We start from the raw sequence: 26,559 nt of genomic DNA on the forward strand, positions 1-26,559 counted from the left end.
CAACGTGACAACACAAACAACGCTTCAGATTCACAGCAGAACACAATATTTGATTATGAATGAAAGAACGTCAAACTCACCGTTGTCGTCACTTGTTATGCTGGTAGGAGTAGTTTGTGTGTTCAGTGGGTGTCTCTACGGCAACAGGCGGCTGGACGGCACTTTCCTGACATTGAGACACTCCATGAGGGGATTCCTTAATGTCTTCACGCAACAAACATGCTCCTACCTCGACGGAGATGTTGGCAGGAGGCACTTGTGTGTAGTGAGGGACATATGTCCCCTGCATAGATGTGTTTGCAGGCATATACTGAAAAACAATTGCAATGATCATTTTAGAAGACAAGTGTACAAAAATGTTTTGTTTTTTTCACTGGAAACTGCGAACTAACAAACGAAATTAAAGCTGCCAGCAGCGTTGTACAAGCCCTTGCCCCCATTGCACCACAGGGTTCACGCTTGCGGTCAGGTCCTTCCCGATGCCCTGACCCATCACCAAAAATTTTGGGACCCCCAAAATATAAAATCTTTCTCCATACCTGACGCGCTTGCTAAATATGGGGACTTGTCGTGCATGATAAGGGCCTCAAAAAGGTGTCAATTTCAATAGGGCCCTTGCGGTGCTCTGCATCGCCCCTGAGGGGCTTGCTCGGCTGCTCAGGCCCTAATAAGATACATTAAAGCAGTGTTTTTCAACCACTGTGCCGCGGCACACTAGTGTGCCGTGAGATACAGTCTAGTGTGCCGTGGGAGATTATCTAATTTCACCGATTTGGGGTAAAAAATATTTTTTACAAACCAGTAATTATAGTCTGTAAATGATGTGTTGTTGCTGAGTGTCGGTGCTGTCGAGAGCTCGGCAGAGTAACCGTGTAATACACTTCCATATCAGTAGGTGGCAGCAATTGCTTTGTAGATTTTGGAAACAGCGGGAGGCAGCGTGGAGGTAAAAGGGTGTCTAATGCTTGAACCAAAAATAAATAAAAGGTGAGTGCCCCTAAGAAAAGGCTTTGAAGCTTAGGGAAGGCTATGCAGAATGAAACTAAAACTGAACTGGCTACAAAGTAAACAAAAACAGAATGCTGGACGACAGCAAAGACTTACTGTGGAGCAAAGATGGCGTCCACATGTAACATCCGAACGTGACATGACAATCGACAAAGTCCCCACGAAGAAAGATAAAAACAAAGTACATGCGGGAAATATCGCTCAAAGGAAGACCTGAAACTGCTCCAGGAAAATACCAAAAAAAGAGAAAAAGCCACCAAAATTGGAGCGCAAGACAAGAACTAAAACACTACACACAGGAAAACAGCAAAAAACTCCAAATAAGTCACGGCGTGATGTGACAGGTGGTGACAGTACACCTACTTTGAGACAAGAGTTATATTGATGCATGGTTGGTTATGGTTTAAAGTCATATCCAACAATTGCGACAACGACTTTTTACTGTCAACTGAGTTTCGTTGTTTAATGATTTCTGCTGGTGGTGTGCCTCCGGATTTTGTCAACACAAAAAATGTGCCTTGGCTCAAAAAAGGTTGAAAATCACTGCATTAAAGTACAATAAAATAAAAATGAAATAAAGCCACTTCAGACTGTCATCATCATTTGCAGCAATTAGGGTCAAGACCTGGATTTGTGAAATTGAGTTATTAACATTTTGTATTTTGTGGCAAACCATCAGATCAAAGTTTGGCGCCATGCCCTGCCCACTTCTTGTCATTTGCAATTCATCATCCCCCATCACATTAATATTTGTCTCTGATCAGCTAAAGTGCAGTAATGTGAGTTGTATCGGTGATGACATGGGGCAGTCTTTGCTCCACGAGTAGGTAGGGACAGGTACTGGCCCATCGGGCACTTCAGGGTGGCACCATCATCATTTCAACCAAATAACATCAAGATCTGAATTCGTAGAGCCGAGTTTTGTGGCCGAGTTTTGTGGCGTATCATATGAGCAATGTTTGGCGCCAGGCCACGCCCCCATCTAATGGCGTTCGTTAAAGTACGACCACTTTTTTCCGCCGCGAAATGTAAGATGGAAACCGTGATGGCTGGCTTCCTGTTTGTTGTCAGGTATGTGTTCCTGAAACATTTATGTGTGTCCTCTCATGATAAACGTCTCTTGCGGTTATCGTGTCGACACATGAAACTCGTAGGCGGGGCTAATGTTTTCTCATTTTAAAGGAGGTGTTAGAGAGCCAATTTTGAAATGTCATTTTGGGAACCCCAAAATATAAAATGTTTTGCCATATCTGACGCGGTAGCAAATTATGGGGACTTTTCAAGCGTCTTTTCCTGTCGTTCTCGCCATTTCCGTGTCCTAAATGTGTCATGATCCGTACCCGGGTCATGGCATGATTTATGTTTAGTAGTTTCCTATGTTTTAGTCTGTTTCCTGGGTGCACCCTCTATCCTTTTGTTTACTGTTGGTTTCCATGGGCACTGATTCTCCTCACCTGTCTTAGTTTAGCAATTAGTGTTCCCAACAGGTGTTTTGGTTAATCACTCCCCTTTATAGTTTTCTGTCACCCAGCACGAGTGGCTGGGTCAATGCTCGCTATTGGCGACATTTACGTTACTTCTAGTTTTTTTTGATTGATTGATTGAAACTTTTATTAGTAGATTGCACAGTGAAGTACATATTCCGTACAATTGACCAATAAATGGTAACACCCGAATAAGTTTTTCAACTTGTTTAAGTCAATTGATTCATTCATTTCAACTCGCTCTAGTGATTTTTCCGCACTACAGTTTTTCCTCGCTGTTCACCCTTGGTGACATTTTGTTTTTTTGGCTTCACGCTTATTTAGCGTCCTCAGTTTTTGTATTTTTGTTCTGCCGTAATAATTAAAAAGCTTAACCCTACCTGCATGCTGCTCCTGCTTGTTTTCTGCATTGGAGGGAACACGACCATCGCAGCCATGCGCTCGCAACGTAACAAAATGGTAGTCAAAGTGTACCAACTTGTCGGAATACTTCTTCCTTCTTCTGCTATCCAGGTGAGAGGCATGATTTATGATCTACAATAAAGTTCCAGGGAGCAAGGAAGCAAGAAAACACCTCACCAGTCGATCATAGTTTGTCTGCATTAGTGCTTATAATAACCATATCACTAATACTTGGTTAATATTCAAGTCACGAAATGTAAATGGAGTATTGTTGGCGCTTTTTGAATGGTTATTAATTGGGCTTAATGGGCGGAATATAGGACCTCCCATTGGCTCCGCTGTAAGCAGACTTTTATTTACGAGTAAGAATGCATTAAAAAAACAAACATCCGTCGTCATGTCTTTTATGACTGTGAACAATTGGCAAAATTCCTAAAAGAGTGCAGTTGCCCTTTTAAGACCATTGTTTGACTTGCAACTTAAAATGAAAATGTGTGAATTTACATGCACACAGTTTAATCTGCTTGCAAATCAGCAACGAGGTTGCATATGGATATTATACTATGAAATAAAGCAACACATCACAAAATCCATCTATTTCTAAGATTGCTTCATATTAAGGCAGAATCCTCCTGATAATGATCCAATGTGTGCGAGCTAGTTCTGTAACATTGTGCAGATTACTGACCGTGCCACTGCTGCCTATGGACAGGTGGCTGAGCTGCTGTGCCAGGGGCCCCATCATCGATGTGGGCTGGATAGACATGGTGTGCTCCATCCCTGGCGTCAAGACTGCTCCCTATTGGAATCCATTCACATGAATGAAACGCAAAGAAAAAGTACACGTAGGTAAGAGATACGCGATACTCACAGTGGGCGGCATGATGTATGACTGGTGGTGCAGCCAGGATGGGTTGTGTATCTGGCATGGCACAAAACAAGATCATGCTATATCTACAAAGGAGATCTGGTAAGACGTGAGAGTGACACGCACCTGGTAGGTGGACACAGGCGAGTGCATGTAAGGAGAGAGCGAGGTGGGCCCCAGCATGCGGTTAGGAGCCATGCTGTAAGGAGAGGAGTAGAACCTACACACATGATAGTTCTTAGTCATCCGTTCTCTTTGGAGTGTGTGTGTTGGTGTTACTGACCCATTCTGTAAGGCTGTGGTGGGGTCGTACGTAAGGGTCATTCCTCCCTGCAGGAAAAATGACTAAGTGTCCAAGCAAGACTCACACACTCGACCACTCGACGTCAAAAGAAACGAAACTCACAGTCTCGCCATCTCTGGTCCAGCTTCGGCCATTTTGCAGATATTTTCCTTGACTCTGGCGCTTCTTCTGGCCTCCGTCCGCAAACTTGCATAACAAGGGCTCTGGTGGCACTAGAACGGAGCATTACAAATATGTACAAAATAAACATACTGTGTGAAAGTCCAGACTGCAGTTTTAATACAGAATTTTAATTGACTGGAAATTTGGGCCCGTGTGAGAATTTCATCTTTTTTTCCAGAAATATTTGTAAACAGGAATTGTCTTGTCTGCTTTGTACTGCTATATTATTTCCATAAGTGGGACGTTTGTTCCGTGTTTCGTGTTGTTGGACCCCAGGATGCAGACACGACCAGCGAAGTGCAGGTAAAATGTATTCAATGACAAAAACAGTGCAGCAGAGAAGTGCACAAAAAGGCAAAACAGTCACAGGAAGCACCTTATATAAATACAGACCATTTATGTGCTTGTGTTGGTATAGTTCTTCTTGTCTTAGAATTTTGTCAAGCGTTTGCATTTGCTTTAGAGCCTTTGTATTAATGTTCATGTCTCTCTATGACCTTTTGTGGTTACGAATGCACTCACAATAATTCTTAAAACTACACAAAATGAACATCTAGGGATGTGTGCGGCGGAAGAATACGTAGGCGGAGTAATACACAGTTCTTTTCAGGTATTTTTTTCTTTTCAACATTAACCTTTATTACGTCTTGAGGTAGACACTTCTGGTGGCAGCGTGTTAAAGAAAAGTAAAGTGAAGTGAAATGAGTAAAACGCACAGTGGAGAAAACAACATTGGTTGCATTTCAAGCCCATTACATGCCGCGACCATCATCGAGGATAAAGATGGTATCTTTAAACATGTGGAAAGATCTTCTACTATTAAATGTACATTGATAACTAAGCAGTGTAGTGGTCTCATTAGAATAGAATAGAATAGAAAGTACTTTATTGATCCCTGGGGGAAATTCAGCACCACAGTTCGCTCACAACAGACAATAATAATAATAAATAATAGGCGTGTCTCTACTCCAGTGACAAGACAACAGCATTAAAGTAAAGGTTTTGTATTACCATTTTGTTCAATTCCTGTATTTAATACTTTTGTTACTGTTTCTTATGTCATTCATATGTTCTGCGTACAGCGTGAGTAACTTAGGTCTTAACTCACTGTAGGTAGAATTCAGATATAAGTTCCGACTTACACTCAGAACTTACAGTATATCTTACATCAAGGCCTAGGAACGGAACTTGCTCTTAACCCTCCGATCACAAAAAGTCACTGACGTGGACAGACCAAAACAAAACAACAAGCACTAACCTGACACCCCAGGTGGAGTCTTAATATATTTTCCATTAAAATGTTGGATGATGGCCTCACATTTCTCTGTCGACTCCATCCTAAAAGAAAAAAAGAGTAGTGTTGCTTGTTTTGCTCAGTGTTTAGCACACACATGGTGAGCGGGTTATTTTAAGATTGGAAGTGATTGGATATCCAGAGATCGTACCTGGCAAAGCCCACGCCTCGACTGCTTCCATTAGCGTCCCGCAGGATGCGTGTGGAAATGGCCTGACTGAAAGGCTTCAGCATGTTTTCCAGCTCCTGCTCGTCCATGGAAAGCGGCAGGTTGGAAATGTACAAATTGGTGGGATCCTGCTCCTGTTGCTGGAAGTAAATTAGTGTCACGATCACATTTCACATCTCAACGTCTTCAATTGAAAAGGAATGTGGACCTCTTAGATGGTGTATGGCGTTACAGAGAAGAGAACACAAGAATAAAGATGGCCATATGTTGAACTGTAACACCCATCCATTAGTGCATGACAGTAAAGTTGACATATGCTCATCATAGACATGAGTTCGTAATTGGCTTCCCAGCATGCCTTGCGACACTCTATTAAATAGTTGTTGAAGTTATGCGTAATTGTAGGCGTTAGTTGTTGTGTAGCACCTTTCCCTGTAGTAGTAGTTCTGTCATCTACCTGTTGTGTTAAGTTTGCTGAGTGATGCTGACAGTTTAAATAAGGGGTCTTCAACAAGGAACCTGCAAACTGATAAAGGGATGAATCGTTTAAGAAGTGTACATGCCATGACCCTCCATGACAGTGTTGGACTGGGATTTATTATTTTCATATTTTGGTGTTATTTTTGTACAGCAAGCGCTCTTATTTCTAGTTTCCATTGTCTGCATGCTTCACTGAGTGCTGGCTCCGACACCTGTCCCTGGTTGCCAATCAGAGAGCTTCTTTAAATGCCAGCCATATGTACAAAGGACAGGGCTGGATCATTGCATTACATTGCATTGTGCATTGTGCCTGCTCGACCTGCTTTGCTTTATTTTTGGATACCTCTACAAGTGTAGTGTTTTGTGCACTCCCTATCTGCACTAGTTTTCTTTTGGTCATTAAAATACTTTTACCTGCATTCTGCCTGCATCTTGGGGTCACACTGCAAGCAATTCAGTCAGTTCTTAAAGTTCAATTAGGAATACAATTATATTTTAAAATAAAGTGGTTGTTAACCTGAGATGGAGAGTAGGTTTATCTTTTATCTGATTGTGTTTTGTTGTTGTTGTTGTTGTTTTGCAAAACATAATTTTTCAGATCCAAACACCTAAACCAGTAATTCTCAAACTGAATCACTTGATTAAAGTACCGGTACATGTTTTATTTTCCTATATTAAAATACAGTGTTACTGTTCAAACTGTGTGTAATGTTACAGTGGCAAAAATGTTCAATATACTCATATAAATAAAACCTCTGTCTTGCTTTTAATTAATACTTGGGCCTACCATGCTACTGTATTTTAATGTTGGTCATTATGCTGGTACTTGGAGAGCCAAGTGTTTTCTGAGGTGGTACTTGGTGAGAAGAGTTTGAGAACTACTGACTTAAACAAAAAACAGACACTAGCTGAGAATAGGCTTTCGGTCAATCACGGGGAAACTGACAGAGCCTTGTGATAGGCACAGCAGCAATAGAGGTTGTAAGTGTGAAGTTTGACTAACCTCTCCTGCCTTGTTGTGTTAAAAGCAATAGTCAACGTGTTTTATGCATCACACTAGATAGCATTATGTGCCTGATTGCACACAGGTACCCGTGTGTATAATGCGCTTTGTGCATGTGTGTCAAGTCTGATCTCTGTGCAAAAGAAGCTTTTGCCTTGCATGCTCTTTCTTACTCATGGTTATGGCATTGCCAAACGGTGTAGGACTGGCCTCTTTTTAAAGGATGAGGGCAAATGATCCAGGTAATGTGATATCATAGCATAATTACTTCCCAGTGACTCTCCCTCTACGGATGATCAAAAATCCTTTTGTGCTCTCACTTAGTGGAAAATCACAGTGACAATATCTCAAATAATCTGAAGAGGGTAGACACTACTAGTGGTAGTTTCCCTACCAAGGGGACTTTATGCTGCTGCTTCTGTGGTAAATCAGAAATGGAACCACGCTGTTTCTTTCACGTGATAGTCCTGACCTTCAGCACAGGCACTAGCACAAGGTCTTGCATCAATAACACAATGATACAGTTAGTCTAAATGTAAACTCTAAATGATAAGAAAAGTAACTACCAAGTTGACCATCAAGGCATGAAGACCCTCCTACCATGGCGTTTGCACCCGTGTAACCACAGTGAATATTCATTATTTCAGGCTGTAAAAAAAACTTGTAAACGCAGAGTGAATGAATTTCCATCTCATTAGTGATACACGCGTGACGGATGCGACCTGCAGTGAAGGTGACCCCCCCCCCAATGTTCCCTCTAATTTTTCATGTGTGTGAGCAAACGCACAAACACCCTGAGCATTCACTGGAATACAGACGTGCACACTGTGGTCATACCAGCAGCACATTTGTCTCAAACCTGACATAACAATTTAAATGTCTTATTACTATAATCAAGTGACTAGTCAATTTCAAGAGATTATTTTCTAATATATGTGATTTGGCCCACTTAGATATTGTTTTTTTTAATCAGCTATGCACTATAGTATTTTATGCCTGGGTAGGGGTCCTGCTTTGGAAAGATTGTGTACCCCTTTCAGAGATCACATTTAGTTCCCCTTAAAACATTCACATGTTGCATGAGATGAAGTGTTTTATTAACTTTCTGTCCGTAAAATAAATATTTTTATTAGCAATTATGTAGTCTTGTAAAAAATAACATTCTTAACAAATGACAGTAGAATAAGCACACTGATTGAGGAGTCATAGTAAAACGACCTGAAATTTACACTTTACGTGTAGTGTTGGAGTTGTCCAACTTTTTGTGTGGCCATAAACACACCAGTGGCTAATTGCCATAGGGATAGTGTATGTGTTGGTGCAGGTGAGAGAGAGAGCAAGCAGCTGCTGTTGATATAACAGATGACAAAGAGTTGCTTTTGGCTTGGTTTGTACGGTAGACAACGACCAGTTTTGCTAGATAAAAGTATTTTACACATTGTTTTGGTGTGGTTATGGCCGACAAACAATTTCGCTAAATAAAGGGATCGATGGAATTCCTGTCCTCCTTTAAGTGTCTCCACAGACGTTACAATAATTTAAGTGTTGACAAACATTGTTTTTATCTGTTGTGGCCGCCTTTCGTCACCTGTTACTCACAGTTACATTGCAAAATCATACAAAACAAACGATTTGTTTATTTTGTTTAGAGTGGGATTGGATTTTTTGTGTGGCATAGATTTGCTGTGCGCAGAGGACGCGTGAGCAGTGCGCAATTGCGCAGGTGCGCACCTTAGAGGGAACGTTGCCCCCCCGCCGCACCCTGCCCCTAATTCCTCCTCATCATCCCCTCCCCTTGCAAATAGGCAAACATGCACCAAGCCTGCGACAGAGAGTGGCGGGAGAGTCACTGCTGATGCTTTCAAGCGCCAATGAGTCAGAGAGTCATCTGACGCAAACATAGGCCTGCTTGTAAACTCACCGTGAAGGGGTGGGTGAAAATCAAGTTGTTTTGTGAGCGGGAAGCCGTATGAATGTCAGTGATCCAGCTTAACGGCAGATCAGCTTTCCCAGGGTGTGAGACTGATTTATAATCTAGTGGAGGGAAAGCCGGTGGACTTTGGGTGATTGTCTAGTATTCTGTGTGTGCTGACAGGGTGGGTGGCTGGGCACTTGGCCCTGCTGACTGGGGAGCTGCTCAGACACTGAGTCAGATGCCACCAGGGAGAACAGGCAGCTCTTTTGTACGGAGAAACGCTCCCCTAGCGCTGCCGCCACTATGAAGCATGACACACACACATGCACAATGCACATCATACACACTTGTACCTGTGTGCATTTATAGAGTGCTGGTTGTGCTCCCACGTATTCTACAGTGCATTAGAACCCATAAATACACTCAAGCCAACACCCAAGCAGCACATCTGTTTAAACAAACACATATGCATGAGTAGCACCTTAATTGGCATATTGTTGTGAGTGTGCCTTGTATGACAACAGTGAAGCGCCTGTTGCAGCTCAAAAAAATATACACTATGGGCCTGATCTGCAAAGATCCAAATATCATGCGCTAAATGGCGTGTGCAAACTATAAAAGTGGGTGCACTATTAGTGGGCGTGCGGCAGGTGATTTACTAAGACTGTGTGTACAATTGACAATAAGTGCAAAAGCGGTGCAGACTACACTATTTAGATGAAGTTTTGGCTGTCACCATGAAGACACTCATTTCCACCTTCATGACTAATGCTCCAATGGTCCAACCTGTGCTGTTTTATTATGTCGTAAAATATGTAGGACACACCACCTTTTTCGGGTGATATATACTGTAGAAGTGTGAACAGAACCTATCTTTAGCAAGTCAAAAGTGCGCTTTGGGAGGCACCAGTGTCATGATGGTGCGTCTGGAATGATCTAGAAATGCATGTAAGAATGCATGAAAACATATGAGGTTTTTTCATGTAGGTAATATATCAATAATGTATCTGCTATATGAAGAAAAAAAAAAGCACAACAAAAAAAACACCATCAGACACGAATCATTTGAATTGGTATTAATCAGTCCTTAAGTCATCAAGCGACTGCAGAACCGTTCTAATGTTGATGAATCACATCGCAAGTGCTAAATGATTATATTTGGATATCCTCCTCCTCTCAGTATTGTTGGTGTTCTAATAATCAGCATATATTCTGCATATGCATGAAGACAAACAAGCTAAATGGTTTGAGCTCTCTACTTTGCCCATTTAAGAGACGCAATCATCGCGCACGAGCTTAGCTTTGCTTGCACTATCAAGTTTGCAAGTGTTTTAATACACCCAATTTAGTTTTTCATGCCCTTTATGATCAAAATTAAGTTGATTAATCAATCGGGGAATGAGTTAGACTTGGATCTTAATTCTACATCCTTAGGCCAGTTATTTGCTTTCTAACGTGTCTAGGGCCCTTTTCTACAACACATTGTACAGACCAAGGTTAATAAATGCATGCTTGGATGAGTATGGTGAGAAAGAACGTAAGATCCCTGACGGGAACTTGAACTGTTTGTGAGCTCGAAAGCCCCCTCTCAGGTCCAACATCAGCAACCTCTGACCTCACAAATGTTTTAATGACTGGACAAAAACTCTCAGGGACATTCTCCAGCATCTTGTGGAAGTTGTTATAGCTGCAAAGGGAAGATCTACTATTTCTGGATGTATCATGGGCGGGCCTAGGCTGGCCATGCCCGGCCACAAATTTTATTCGGGTTTTGTAAAAATAAGAGTAAAACTAATCAAAACAAACAAAAGCACACCGACTAAGACAATAACACAATTAACTGACATGTTGGTTAACGTATAAAAATGAGACAAAATTAATTACAATCTTATTTAATTTTGTCTTGTCAATTGGTGGGACAAATTTGGAATATGTCCAATCATCAGAAAGAGGGGTGGAGGTTAGTTATAACAAGACAGCCAATCAGATGCTTTTCCTTGCGAGACAAGGAAGTTACCACCAAAAACAAAACCAAAATGTGTGGTTTTAACATGTTCCACATCATAATATGTGTGGAACTGGGATAAAGTTAAGAGGACACATTTTATTTTTACTCGTATAATGCCATCAGCAGGTGAGTCAACAATCATGACAACTAAGTTAAATCTATTATTTGCTGCTTTGGTGTTGTGCCAATAATTGAAATCCGCCACGTGAGCGCACATTGCTCGATAAAACTGCACTGCTGGGGCTTCGTCCGTCCACATCTGATTACTACACGTAAGACAAACACTTATAGTTGTAATTATTGTAATGATATATGTTTGAAATTAATTAAGCCTTTATTGTGTCCAAAAAATGAAAGAGTGGGCCATTTCTATGGTATTAATGAGATTGTAAAGGACTGTTGTTGATCCGATGTTGACGTGCTAAAACCTCTTTCTTGTTAAGAAGCTACATATGATATTATTACTGTTCTTTGTTCATGCACATAATACATCTTAAAGTGTTTGAATGTATTCATTAAATCAGTGTATTCTTGGTTGCCAAAAAATTATTCAACGTCATAAATTATTAGATTACCCTTAAGAGAGTTACAAATATGATAATTAATGTATTGAAGTACCCTTTTAAAAAGCTGAAATCTACCTCAAACGACAATCTATGGTTGCCAGAGTGATTCAAAGTAAGATTTTGATATTGACACATCTCATCTGTGCATCTTCTTTAAATCACTTTTTGAATACATCCAAACACTTGATTCATATTTATTATGTGCATCAACAAAGAAAAGTAATATTGTATGTAGCTTTTAAACAACAAAGAGGTTTTACCACGTCAACATCGAATCAACAGTCATACGTGTATGTGTGTGTGTGTGTGTGTATATGTGTGTGTATATGTTTGTATATATGTGTGTATGTATGTATATGTCTATGTACATATATATATATATATAAATATATATATATATATTAGAGATGCGCGGATAGGCAATTATTTCATCCGCAACCGCATCAGAAAGTCGTCAACCATCCGCAATCCACCCGATCTAACATTTGATCAGAACCGCATCCGCCCGCACCCGCCCGTTGTTATATATCTAATATAGACGATGCAAGGCATTAGTGAGGTTATAAAGCTTTTGCCTGTTAAAGAAAGGAGACTGATCCAATGCAGCACAGACATTCGCGTGCCAAGCTGTCACGACCCAGACGCACACCAGTGCGCTATCATATGGGGGAGCCGCGCTGAGCGCACCTCCAAGCGCGTCTCGCTGCCGGCGACGGCCGGGTATATGGGCCCGACGCTCCAGCGCCATCCATTTTCAGGGCTAGTTGATTCGGCAGGTGGGTTGTTACACACTCCTTAGCGGGTTCCAACTTCCATGGCCACCGTCCTAGCTGCTGTCTATATCAACCAGTGTGAGCCCCACCCCTTTCGTGAGCGCACTGCGCGCGGAGTGACCCCTGTTACGCGCCCCCGGCAACAGGGGTGGCGGGCAGGTAAGCTGCGCGGGCGGAGCGCGCGGAGTGACCCCTGTTACGAGCCCCCGGCCACGGGGGTGGCGGGCAGGTAAGCTGCTTACCTGCTGCGCGTGACGCCGGCCGCGGCGAAGGCGGACGAGGCGGGGTGTCGGTGCGGTGGTGACCCTGGACGTGCGTCGGGCCCTTCTCGCGGATCGCCTCAGCTACGGCTCCCGGTGGGGCCCTCTCGGGGGAAGGGGCCTCGGTCCCGGACCCCGGCGAGGCGTCCCTTCTCCGCTCGGTAAAAGTGTCCATCTCTTTTTTTTTTTTTTCTTCTGTTGTGGCATATGCAGCAGGTGCCTGCTCGTTTTTCGTATGTGGGTAACAACATTTAACTATGTATATATATTTCCGAATTGGTTTAACTGCCACCCGCCTGAATCTATTTAAAATCAAATTTTTTTTTATTTCAACCACCCGACCCGACCCGACCGGCGAATAAAATCTAATTTTTTTAAATTTCATCCGCCCGATCCGCGGATAATCCGCGGACTCCGCGGTTGTGCCCGCAAACCGCGCATCTCTAATATATATATATATATATATATAAATATATATATATATATATATATATATATATATATATGTATATATTTATATATATATATATATATATATATATATATATGTGTGTATGTATGTATATATATATATATGTGTGTATGTATGTATGTATGTATGTATGTATATATATATATATATATATCTCTCTTAAAGAAGACAGCATTTATTCAAGTCTTAAACTTGTACCTTGGCCATCTGAGCTTGCACGCCCGCCGCCTTCAACGCCGTCACTGCCTTCTGAGCTGAGGCTGCATTGTCAAAGTCAACAAAGCCATATCCTTTGGGAACACAGAAATACATATTGTAACTATAAAGTATAATATAATTTAAAGTCTATGAACAGTGGAAGTGAAAATCGACAGAGGCAGAGTATGTCCATTCTAGACTGGAAATGCTGTTTCTCTGTTGAAAGCACATCAGGGATATGCCTTATTATCCATATCCTTCTCATTTTTTTGCATAATGAGCGTTCACATTATTCATGCAGCATGTGTGACCTCTTTGCAACCTGTAAAATCTGCAGCCAGCTCACATATGTTTTCTGTGCACGTTCATATTAAGACCATGTACAGCGAGCAGTATGTTTCTAAACTTGTAAAAAAAACACCACAGGGGTCTTGCATGCTACATGTAGGCCTCAGTATGAGTGTAGTCAAAGTAGTCAAGACACTTAATATTGATTTAATTTTCTCGAATGATCTGCCCAATCAAAACTCAGATCATATAACCTTGGTGTAGGAATTGTTTGGTAGTGCATTAAAACATAATACAATGAATGGCAAACAAATGTTAGGCTAGGACATTACTTCCTAAATAGTGGGCAATCTTGTTATTGTTTTCATTTCGATGTCCCGCCCTCTACCGTTTGACCAATTAGAAAGTCTGTGAGTGTGTCACATCCAGGTTGCCAGTTATTTTATTTTATTTTATTTATTTTTTTGTCCTGTCCAGCTTCTCAGGCAAATCATATTGTTGATGTAGATGCCCATATCGGCTATACAAATTTACTTTACAAAAGAGAAGTGTGGGATACTTCTCTTGTTGCCATATTTGTATTTGACTTTATTCAATGTATTTATATTATCATTTGGTGCAGCCGGGCCGGAGCAGGAGGGAATAGAAAGAGAAGAAAAGGAAGACAGAGGGGTAAATTGTGGGGACAAGAGGGGGCAACAACAACAACAACAACAAGGATAGTAAACGTGATAGCAAAGAAGCAGTTAGTGAAATAAATAATAATACAGAAATGACAATGAACATTATTACACTACAAATGGAGCAATACAAATACCAATAGAAATAGCGCTATTGATAATGATTAATAACCATAATCTATTATCCACAATACAATTGTTAAAATGCAACACTACATATATGTAATGATAACTAGAGATACAAAAGAAAGCAGATAAATGGTGGGGAAGAAAGAGAAGCCAGCTATGTTAACCTTGTAGATTGTTATAGTAACAATAAGTTAAGCTTTGTCAGTGTGCCAAGTGTTACCCAGTTTCCCCTCGGGTAACAACGTTAATATATGTTTGATGAAACGTGATGAGTGTATGTATGTATATGTACTTGTATATGTATGTTTGTACAGTGAATGTTTATGTACAGTATGTATATATGTATGGTTGTACAGTGAATGTATATGTACAGTATGTGTATATGTATGTTTGTACAGTGAATGTGCGTGTGGATGTACGAACAATATATTTGACTCCCACTGTGTGCGGGAGCCAGAATACGGCCCCAGCCACCCAGAGAGCCCAACCCACAAACAGCAGGTGTGGCGCCCAGGGAACAAGGGACCACCGGCCCCACGCAGCCAGGCCGGCCAGCGACAGGAACCTCAGAGCTCGGTTCACCGTGCTGCCCGGAAGAGCCAGCAGCAGGCCGCAGACAGATGCGCCCGGCAGAGGACAAGGCAAGGGAGAAGCAGGGGACAGCCAGCCCTCAAGCCAGCGAGAGACCACACCCAACACGGGCAGAAAGGCGGGACGCCCCACCCGAAGGGCCCAGAGACTCCTCGCAACCGGACGGGAAGACCACCCCCACCCCGCATCAACCGGGTCCCCACGAGCCCGCCCCCCACCCTCCGGAGAGCACGGCTCGTACCAGTCCCCCCAACCAAGTCGGCCACTGCAGGACCGCCCAGCACGGGAGCCACGGTAACAGCCCACCCCACCCGCAGGGACCCCAACAATCGAGGTGGAACAACCAGCAACCGCCCTGTCGAATCATCACCCTGAGGGAGGGGAAAAATTTAAATAATAGTAAAATATAAAAATGTTGCCAGTTATGCACCGCCCTCTTCGTCTGGCTACTGCCCCTGGTAAAGTTACTAAACATGTCAGACCTTAGTAAATCTAAAAGGCGCCGTTATGATTCTCAACATATTCATGACAAAGCCAGGAACGAAATGAGGATTTGTATCAGGGATGCCTTTGAAAGATGGAGACGATTGAAGGCGGAGAAGATTTTTTCATCTTGACGCCAAACTTGCTAATAAAGTTAAAGTTAAAGTTAAAGTTAAAGTACCAATGATTGTCACACACACACTAGGTGTGGCGAGATTATTCTCTGCATTTGACCCATCACCCTTGATCACCCCCTGGGAGGTTAGGGGAGCAGTGGGCAGCAGCGGTGGCCGCGCCCGGGAATCATTTTTGGTGATTTAACCCCCAATTCCAACCCTTGATGCTGAGTGCCAAGCAGGGAGGTAATGGGTAATTTCATATGGTACCTTTTTTAAGGTAAATAAATAGTTGAAACAAATAACTATTTTTCTGCCTGCCATAACCTTAATTTTTTTCCTCTAATAAATGCACATCATCAGCATTGAAATTGCACTTTTAACATGTGTGCATGGATAAAAATTCAAAATAAAAAAATCCTGTCCGCTGTTCGCCGTGACACAGATCACAGCAGCCACACACCACCGCTCATATGTGCGCTCTATTTTTAACAAAGTCTTATTAGTTACACTCATTAAACGATTAATGGAAGCAACAGAATATAAATCAAGGATTTTAATCGATCAATCGTTGCAGCCCTATCAAAGATAACACATTAACACACTAATAATGTTAACGAGCAATGTTGTCACTCCACTATGGACCAGATGACGGGGTTCAGACCCAAGATAAGTAAGTCCACACAGGCTGGAATATGGACCAATTTTGGTGGTACAAGAGAGTGGCCAGAAAAGGTGCTACGGTCGTCTGACCCAACATTTTTGATCTGCAGTGCAAAAACAAATGGGACTAAATACACTTATTCGACCATCGACCACAATCTACTTAAACTGAAATATATCATGTGGTTTTAAAAAAAATGCTCTTAGGCCATTAAAATGTGATTAACTGCTTACAAATCAACTAATTAAGTACATTACATGTTTTAATGCTATGCAATGCGCAGAAGAAAAAAAAAAAAATATATATATATATATATATATATATATATATGTATATATATAAATAAATGTTGTGCCAAGTACCGTATTTTTCGGGCTATAAGTCGACGTTTTTTTCATAGTTTGGCCGTGGGTGCGACGTATACTCCGGAGCGACTTATGTGTGAAATTATTAACACATTACCGTAAAATATCAAATAATATTATTTATCTCATTCGCGTGAGCGACGAAGAAAATGACCGCAATCGTCACACACACGTCAGCAATCGTCACTCACACGCCAACCAATAAGAATTTGGCGGGGGAGGGTCATGGCAGAAGTGCATTGTGGTTCATGGAATGCTAACTGCTATATGCTATACGCTACTGCCGAAGCTATTAAAATGAATCACATTAATATTGGCGGTAACTTATAAAAACTGAGAAGGGCTGAACTAAAATGGCACCGAAAAGGAAATCATATACTGCAGATTACAAGCCGGACATAGTGAAATATGCAGCAGAAAACGGCGATCGAGCAGCAGAAAGAAAGGGAGCGGCGCATACCAGGAGCGACACCGAGGAGGAAGATTTCATCGGATTTAGCGATCGGGAGTGACAGATTGTTTGGTAAACGTATAGCATGTTCTATATGTTATAGTTATTTGAATGACTGTTGCCATAATATGTTACGTTAACATACCAGGCACGTTCTCAGTTGGTTATTTGTGCGTCATATAACGTACACTTATTCAGCCTGTTGTTCACTATTCTTTATTTATTTTAAATTGCCTTTCAAATGTCTATTCTTGGTGTTGGATTTTATCAGATAAATTTCCCCCAAAAATGCGACTTATACTCCAGTGCGACGTATATATGTTTTTTTCCGTCTTTATTGTGCATTTTCGGCCGGTGCGACGTATACTCCGGAGCGACTTATAGTCCGAAAAATACGGTACTTGAAAAGTTTTCTAAGATAATGGTACCCGTCTCAAAGGCCTTCTTTCTAGTCAGATGACTGCAGACCATAATGCATGATCAGAGATAATAAAGTGCACAAGTTTTGTCTCAGTATTACCGTACTCACTTCAAAAACATTCTCTCTGCCTTTTAAAGTAATTCACTACCGAAGTAGGCGATCGAGGGTCGCCATGGCAATGCCAGACAGTGTTCTCCCTATTATAAGTCGGTGTAAGGTAAGATAACCACCTGTGGTTATTAAAAATACCAACTGTCCAATTTCCAGTAGGCTATGACAAAGCCAGGTAATAAGTGTCATGTTTTCTCCATGCCTCAATATGATTTTGATCCTCACCTTTGCACTTGTTGGTAGTCTTGTCCAGTATAGCCTTTGTGGAAACAATTTTCCCGTATCTAAAAAACAGAAAACAGGCAGCATTATTATACATTACTTTTTCATCTCCTGCAGCCACGGGGTTTCTCTGTAAATTAAATGTAACTGACTTTGTTCAGTGATTACATTTTAACCCTCACCAACTTCAATGCATTTACCAGCTGAAAATAAATTAAAACTTCAGGGATGGAAACGGATGAAGTACACTTTGTGCATTTTTATTCATGTTAGCTCCAACATAAATGTCTAACATGACATTGTCCATGCAAGTTTCTATTTTATTAATCTTACATTCGCATTATCACTCCAAGTCTCAATACTGCTGCTACAGCGGACAGGACAAATGCATTTTGTCTATCAGTCGCCATCTCGCCAGGCATGCAGTGTAACATGATATGTCTCTCCTGTGCAATGCTGGCTCTCAGCCATATTCTCATTCTGTATTCAGCACCCTCACTTTAGCCAATGTCATCGTCCTTCGTGCCATTCAGCTACATTGCATACATTGCGTACATTGCACCTCTACATATACAAATAGTCTTAGGGATTTGAATTGCTTTTAAGCGTGAAAACACTTTTCAGCTGTGTTCTAAGTTAAGCTTTTTATAGGTAAAATGGGCGCTATGTTGTTTAAAATAAAAAACTGCACTTATTGGGGGAATTTTGCCCATCACCCACAATCCTGATGTAAGACAAGAACACACATTTTTCTCCTATCTTATGAGTTCAAATAACTGAAAAACTGTTAGCAAGAGGCGACTCACAACACCAACATGGAGCATCATCTATTTTGCCTATAAAACTCTAAAAACATTAGAGAACCGCCAATAACGCTCCATGTACATGCTGTGACCTTTATATTAACCAAATTATTTATTGTATTGAGGGTCTGGACAGAAGGTGTTGGCGATACCGAGAATTCTTGTATCGATCCGATACCAAGTAAATAACTTGAAACGCCACGATCAAATATTTTTGTGAATTTGCCTCGTTATTTGATTATGATAAAACAAATATGATTAATAAAATTAAACAGAACATAATAATGAAACACAATTAACTAAATACAACAATATGAAAACAATGTAACAGTACAAAATTAATAAAATGTAGTAATTCCATTATTATTTTCTACTACATACAATTGTTTAACGTTTTAGGGTAGGTTAGAGGCAAAGGATGTGTTTGTGTGGGCAGCAGAGCACAAGATGGAAGGTGGTGCATTGTTAGCACAGACAAAATAGAAGAAAGTAATTTACTGGATAAAATGTTGAGAAACTCTAACAAAAGTATTGATCCCATCAAACTAGTATCGATCCGATACTTATACTTAGCTTATTCTTGATACTATCGGTATTTGGATTGATACGCCCAGCCCTACTGGACAGCAAGAAATATTGTGTTGTTCTATTTATTGATTTGTCCAAATCATTTGACACAGTAAACCACAGCTTGTTAATACAAGCCCTATGGATTGTCTAAACATGCAGCTTCCTTGTTCGTACAGACTATCTTCCCAGCAGAACACAATGTATACAGGTGGCTGAATCTACTTCTTCAATTTTGGACATTACCAAAGAGGTTCTACAAACTTCAGAGCTGGAGCCTGTTTTATTTTAAATTGACATAATCTTTCTAATAATTTGTCAACTGCAATGCATAATTTTTATGCAGACATCACGATTATGTATTGCTGTTTAAACCTCGCTCACTCAGGCTTCAACGTTTTACAAGCTGCTGTAATCCAGTCTTGCTTATTGGCTCCTAAATTTATTTTAAATACAGACAAAAAGCAAGCTCATTTTTTTTCGCATTCAAGGGTTTGACCAAAGAACATTCCAAATATTGAAGCATCAAAAGGAAAACCTATAGAGCAAGTTTTGAGTTACAACTATTTAGGTATTACACTTAACCAGGAGCTTTCATTAAGAGGCTAAATCAACAACTTGGGACTCAAAACTTAGGGTGAAGTTTGGGTTCTTTTTCAGAAACAAAACGTGCTGCACTGTCAAGATCAGAAATAAATTAGTGACGTTCTTGCCCATAATTGATTATGGAGACATACTTAGTTTGAGTGCTTATTCCAAATATCTCCAGTCTTTGGACACTGTTTTTCACTTGGCACTAAGATTTGTTACTGGCTGTAATCTTCTCACCCACCACTATCAACTTAATTTTAATTACCATCATTGAATGCACGGAGATACACAAATTGGTTGACAATAATTTATAGGGTCTTTTAGGTTTAATCCATTCCTATTTGTGTACTTTGTGACAAACAACAAACAGTTGCTTTGCATTACGTTCCAACATTACTTATGTTTTAACAAGAGTTGTCAAAAATAACGAGTTAATTTGCGATTAATGACAAGAAATCAAATTACTCATGTATAAACATTAAACACAGAATTTATGTTGAACCACAGATGGTTAGCTAAATGCGGACAAGGTGCTATGTGCAAAAATGATAAAGAGACTTCAACTGGTAGTAAATTTCGATTCAAAACACACCCTGATAGGACTGAAGGTAAAAACAAGGTAATTTGCATATATTGTAGCGACTAATTCTCTTTTCGCTGCACAACAAGTTAAATAGAAAGAAACGCAGCAAGAACACTACTAGTACATCAACAGCAAGCAGTGGACAACAAACAATGATGGTGGGGCATATTCGTGGCAATGTGTAAAAAACTCCCACCACAGATAAGGTTAGCAACGCTTTGGTAGCAACTGTGAATAATCAGGATTAATGCAAATTTAAAAGTCAGATTAATCTAATCAAAAATAATTATCATTTGACAGACATAACAGTTCCTCGTGTACGGACTGAATTTGGGGAAATAACTTTTAGACGATTGTACAGTGTCTGTGATTGTAAAAGGTGTAAATCTTTAACTGTTTTGTTATCGCCCTACAGCTCCCTTTTCATTGCATTTATTGATTTTATTAGCAAAGAGGTAACACAGAGGAACTACTTTTCTGGCGTAGTGACACAGTGCCTTGCTCCTCACAATATAATCCGATAGGACAGGATCTGTACTGACTGAGAGACAAGAACAATCATATGAACTACTACGAATAGACAACCAAATGATATGCAAAGTATTAGCCCATATTTCATCCTAATTTGTACACAGCTCGATCAAATGTGTATATACAGTAACTGTGATATCAAGCACTATGCGCTCCATGTTTCAAAATCTATGTGATGACTTACTCGATGGACTGTTGCCTGCCTAGAAGGTGCTAACTCTCAAGCATTATATCCTACCTTCTTCCAATTCCGAGCAGTTACGCCACACGTAACACATGTTCCTTGTCCATTTGGCATAGTTTAGCTACCAAGGTTAGTTAATGTACAGTGGTACCTCAACTTACACATATTTTATGAGCTGTCTCTTGGCATTTTTTTATGCTTTAAAGGGGACCTAATATGCAAACCCAATGTTTCTTACCTATTAGTACCTGTTTTTGTGTATTTTGGATCTGCATTAGTCCTGAAAAATGTAAATCAAACCATGGAGGCATGGCGGCGATATTTAAAACACAATCTTGCCTTCATTCAATTTTTGCCCCATTTGTGACATTTTTACAATTGGTGACGTCCACAGATATTTCCATGTATGGCAAAGTTTTACCCAGAGAGCTTTGTGCTTGTCCGTCTTGTAGTCTGACATTGTAGTCAATAAGTTCCTTATTTTTATCTATCCTCTTGTTGTGGAGCAAACTGGCTTGTACATGCACATGCATTCTCCGTTGTTGCCATTTATAATAATAAAAGTAGCGCATAGGTCCGCGCTAAAAAACTACAACATCGCTGACGGGGGGAAGACACTGTCAAAGTGGAGCAATGTACATACACTATATTGCCAAAAGTATTTGGCCACCCATCCAAATGATCAGAATCAGGTGTCCTAATCACTTGGCCTGGCCACAGGTGTATAAAATCAAGCACTTAGGCATGGAGACTGTTTCTACAAACATTTGTGAAAGAATGGTCCGCTCTCAAGAGCTCAGTGATTTCCAGCGTGGAACTGTCATAGGATGCCATCTGTGCAACAAATCCAGTCTTGAAATTTCTTGAAATATTCCAAAGTCAACTGTCGGCTTTACTATAAGAAAATGGAAGAGTTTGGGAACAACAGCAACTCAGCCACGAAGTGGAGGGAATTATGGTGTGGGGTTGTTTTTCAGGAGCTGGGCTTGGCCCTTTAGTTCCAGTGAAAGGAACTTTCAATGCTCCAGTATATCAAAAAATTTTGGACAATTCCTTGCTCCAAACCTTGTGGGAACAGTTTGGAGCGGGCCCCGTCTTCTTCCAACATGACTGTGCACAAAGCAAGGTTCATAAAGACATGGATGACAGAGTCTGGTGTGGATGAACTTGACTGGCCTGCACAGAGTCCTGACCTGAACCCGATAGAACACCTTTGGGATGAATTAGAACGGAGACTGAGAGCCAGGCCTTCTCGACCAACATCAGTGTGTGACCTCACCAAACCACTTTTGGAAGAATGGTCGAAAATTCCTACAAACACACTCCGCAACCTTGTGGACAGCCTTCCCAGAAGAGTTGAAGCTGTAATAGCTGCAAAAGGTGGACCGACATCATATTGAACCTTATGGGTTAGGAATGGGATGGCACTTCAAGTTCATATGTGAGTCAAGGCAGGTGGGCAAATACCTTTGGCAATATAGTGTACGACCGCCCACAAAATGGCGCATCCTGAAGAGACGGTCAGAAAGCAGATTGAAGATGGTTTGTAAAACATAATATATGTGAACATTTTTACCAAATAACCACCATTACATGTTATGTAGACCACAAAGAAGTGTTTTAAATGTGAAAAATATTCTAATAGTATAACTACTTCAAAAGTGAACAGCATAAGATCAGGCCAAAAACATATGGGGCCCCTAATGTAATAAGAGTTGCATGGATTTCTTCTTACAGATTGACGTATGTTTAAATCGAGAAAACATTGTATGCTAGAAAAAAAATCAGATTTATTAAAGTATGCTCATGCACAAATCCAAGCACAGTTTTGTGTTACATCGCAATCAACATTTCCACGTGACTGGGCACGCCCGGACAGCGCCCAGGCTATGCTCCCTTATAAATACGCAAATCATTAGCCATATGCCTGGGATCTGCAGGCTCTGCCCAATCACAATTCAGTAGGAGGTACCGTATTTTTCGGACTATAAGTCGCAGTTTTTTTCATAGTTTGGCCGGGCTCCAGTGCGACTTATATATGTTTTTTTCCTTCTTTATTATGCATTTTCGGCAGGTGCGACTTATACTCCGGTGCGACTTATACTCCGAAAAATACGGTACTTCTTTCTCGTGATTACAGGAAATGACAGAGGCGTAGGATTGTGAGCCTGTCATTGCTGTGTGGTTTCTGAGAACTGAACACAGGCTGAAATAAAAAATAAATGGTTGGGTAAGGAAGAAGGTGAAGAGAAAGATGGATGTCACCAAAACAGACTAGAGATAAAGTAGTGGGGCGGTATAGCTCGGTTGGTAGAGCGGCTGTGCCAGCAACTTGAGGGTTGCAGGTTCAATCCCCGCTTCCGCCATCCTAGTCACTGCTGTTGTGTCCTTGGGCAAGACACTTTACCTACCTGCTCCCAGTGCCACCCACACTGGTTTAAATGTAATTTAGATATTGGGTTTCACTATGTAAAGTGCTTTGAGTCACTAGAGAAAAGCGCTATATAAATATAATTCACTTCACTTCACTTCACTAGTGTTGAACCTTGTTTGAAAAGATAGTCGCTGCAATGATATGTAAAACCTCAGAAGAGGTGGGTGACTCTGATTTCCTAATATAAATACAATTTGTGGAGCCTGCACACAGCCAGATTAGAATTGCATGCAAGAATTATGTAATATTTGGTTTGCAATCTTTTTAATATAAACATGACAGTGCTATCAAAAATGATACGACAAACTTTGATTTTTGTTTGATTACTTAATTCAATTTTTCAACACAGGAGAGATTCTTGCGTTGGCAGCCGTACGTGACACAAAGGTAGGTCAATCTTCCAGTGCCATTAATGTGCCACAAACACCGGCTGCTGCTGTGCGCTTGAATATATCAGTATATATTATATACTGTATATATAATATGTAAATATTACATATGTTATATTTTATATTGCTACTATGGTACATTTTTAGTCTACTTTATACCTGCATTATCCTTTCCACCCTTACCCTTTCCATCCTTTGTAACTGAGCTACTGTGTGGAACAACTTCCCTTTTGGATCAATAAAGTTTTTCTAAGTCTAAATCTATGTCCACTGGCTGGTTAAGTGCACATCTGTATTATTTATTTGAACTCCTGTAAGGCATGACTATTTCATGGCGTCGTAGTCCAAGCTATGCCCAGCAAGTGGACTGACATTGTGTCTTGTTCATGTGCATACCCAGTAACACAAGCAGTTGAGAGCTTTACATTAAGACTAGTATACACAATGCATGCTGCTGCTCTACATTATGAAGAGTGATAAGAGGGGCAGGGGACTCAGCTATGTGTGAGGGAGGGTGGAGTCTGATGTCCATTCATGGTCAACAACCAAAGAGGGACCAGGGCGAGGAGTGTAGCCACAGTAAAGATACCTAGGGAGAATGAACCTCCCATCCCCTGCTCTCATCTGCCTACATATAGATCTACAGATCCTGCACAAAACCAACTCTACGAGTGGGGGGAGGGGATCTGTCCTCTAATCGTATACGCTCACATTTGCAGTGAAAGTGAGTCTAATGCTATACATGACACATCTCCATGCTGCGACCCACTGTAGTGATGGTAATGAATGCATTTTATTAGAAACATGATACTCTTCCAGCCTCTTCAACGTGAGAGAGTCACATCGGCCCTAATGTGCAGGGCTAAAAGGCAAATTTCATGCTATGATTTTATCGGGCTGTGTAGAAGCAGAAATACGAGAACCACCCCCATGGAACAGAGCAGAACAGAACAGACCGCCACCTGACCCACAAACTCGGAACACAATTCACTCCACCCCTTCTAAATCTCCCCCCCCCTTCATGCCATTGCCTTGTTTGTCTTTCCCTTTCCCCTGGGCTCGCCGTTTCCTGTAGGGTTGGGCAGCCTCATGTGAGCCATATCTTTTAGACAGCTGTAAAATAGCAAGCCTCTCCCTCCCTTACTTGCTCAAGCTCCCTCCCTCCCCTTTCCCTCCTTTTCTCTCACTCTTCTCCTCTGTCACATTTTCTTTGCTCTGCTGGTTCTCATCACCAGGCTCCAGTCCTCAATTAAGCTGGCAAGGATCATTCATCCCCGCCATACTTGTTTTAATGACTTCCACTGGCAGTCTAACAAACATGTCCAATTGATTGGTGCATACTGCTGTTTGATGTCAGACCAATTTTTAAAGACCATCGTGGGGTATTAAACAGACCTTAAGCAGACAGTATCAAACGACTCATACAATATAATGCCCTGAAAGGGGTCCTATTTTGCAAAACCAACTTTCCTTACATGTTGGTACCTGTTTTAAGACCTAATCTACTAAGATCTAAATACCAACCGCTAAACAGTGTGTGCAAATTATAATATGGTATGTACTATTGGTGGCGTGTTGTGTTTGATCTACTAAGACTGCATGTGCAATTGAAAAGTGGTGCAGACCATCCATCCATCCATCCATTTTCTACAGCTTGTTCACATTCACACACAAGGGCCAATTTAGTGTTGCCAATCTACCTATCCCCAGGTACATGTCCGCCCTATTTAAATAGAGGTTTTTGCCTGTACTCCCGGCATTACACTTTTTTCCCTCCACATTCATATTATTATGCTCTCCAACCTGTGTGTGATGTTGAACTAGCAGCACACATCTAAAATCAGTAACACCTTTTCCGCTATATAAAATCGCAATCTGCAGACAACAAACTATTTTTAGTGCATTTGACGCTTTGCTGGAAGGCGGTAGTACATTACACCACTGCAGCATATTCCTGCATCTGGAATGTTCCAAACGCCAGAAAATGCACGTTGAAAAAAAAAACACCAGCAGACACCAAAACCCATACAATCAATTTGTTTTAATCAGCCCCTTAAGTCATCCAGCAGCTATACAATTATAAAATGATATTACTGAATAGATTGCTGATTTTGTTTTATTTCTGACAGTCAAAATATGTTGACACGCACACATGAGCGCAGGATTATCTGTTTAGTAGATGAGCTCTACGTGCGCTATCAAGGTGCATGTGCTTAGGTACACCAAGCCCTTAGTGTATTTGGAATCCCCATAAGTCCAAAAAAATGTGGTATTGAACCATGGAAGCATGGACGAGATATTTATAAAACAATTTTGCCTTCTTCCAAAATTGCTCCAAACGAGCTGTTTAGAATTTGAGACATTAATGACGTATTTTGCCTTAGCTACGTCAGCGGATATCTCCACATACGGTAGAGGTTTACCTGCAGAGCTTTGCGCAAGTCCGCCATTTTTATTCAGTTATAGTACAAAGTTGTAGTCAATAAGTTCCTTCTTTTTCTCTTTCCTCTTGTTGTGGGGAAGACTAGCTCATACATGCACAAGCATCCTCCGCTGTTGCTATTTCTAATAAAAATTAGCCTAAAGTTCT

General features: G+C 41.0%; 1 protein-coding gene across 3 annotated transcripts in view; it reads right to left on the reverse strand.

Annotated features, from left to right (window-relative positions):
• LOC133622961 (RNA-binding motif, single-stranded-interacting protein 2-like) overlaps positions 1–26,559 on the reverse strand; it is a 42,767-nt gene that overhangs the window by 1,654 nt on the left and 14,554 nt on the right. For 2 of the 3 annotated variants that reach the window (XM_061985822.2, XM_061985835.2), the window contains exons 3-12: positions 17,891–17,949; positions 13,367–13,458; positions 5,674–5,831; positions 5,487–5,566; positions 4,169–4,278; positions 4,046–4,092; positions 3,889–3,982; positions 3,766–3,816; positions 3,583–3,693; positions 81–310 (exon numbers count right to left, since the gene is read on the reverse strand). In XM_061985822.2, the coding sequence (XP_061841806.1) occupies positions 89–310; positions 3,583–3,693; positions 3,766–3,816; positions 3,889–3,982; positions 4,046–4,092; positions 4,169–4,278; positions 5,487–5,566; positions 5,674–5,831; positions 13,367–13,458; positions 17,891–17,949 (1,024 nt within the window). In that variant the 3' untranslated portion in view covers positions 81–88. The remainder of the gene's footprint in view (positions 1–80; positions 311–3,582; positions 3,694–3,765; positions 3,817–3,888; positions 3,983–4,045; positions 4,093–4,168; positions 4,279–5,486; positions 5,567–5,673; positions 5,832–13,366; positions 13,459–17,890; positions 17,950–26,559) is intronic. The other variant, XM_061985826.2, reaches the window with a different exon arrangement.

The sequence above is a fragment of the Nerophis lumbriciformis genome, linkage group LG01 (assembly GCF_033978685.3).
Source record: "Nerophis lumbriciformis linkage group LG01, RoL_Nlum_v2.1, whole genome shotgun sequence".
Classification (NCBI taxonomy): Eukaryota; Metazoa; Chordata; class Actinopteri; order Syngnathiformes; family Syngnathidae; genus Nerophis; species Nerophis lumbriciformis.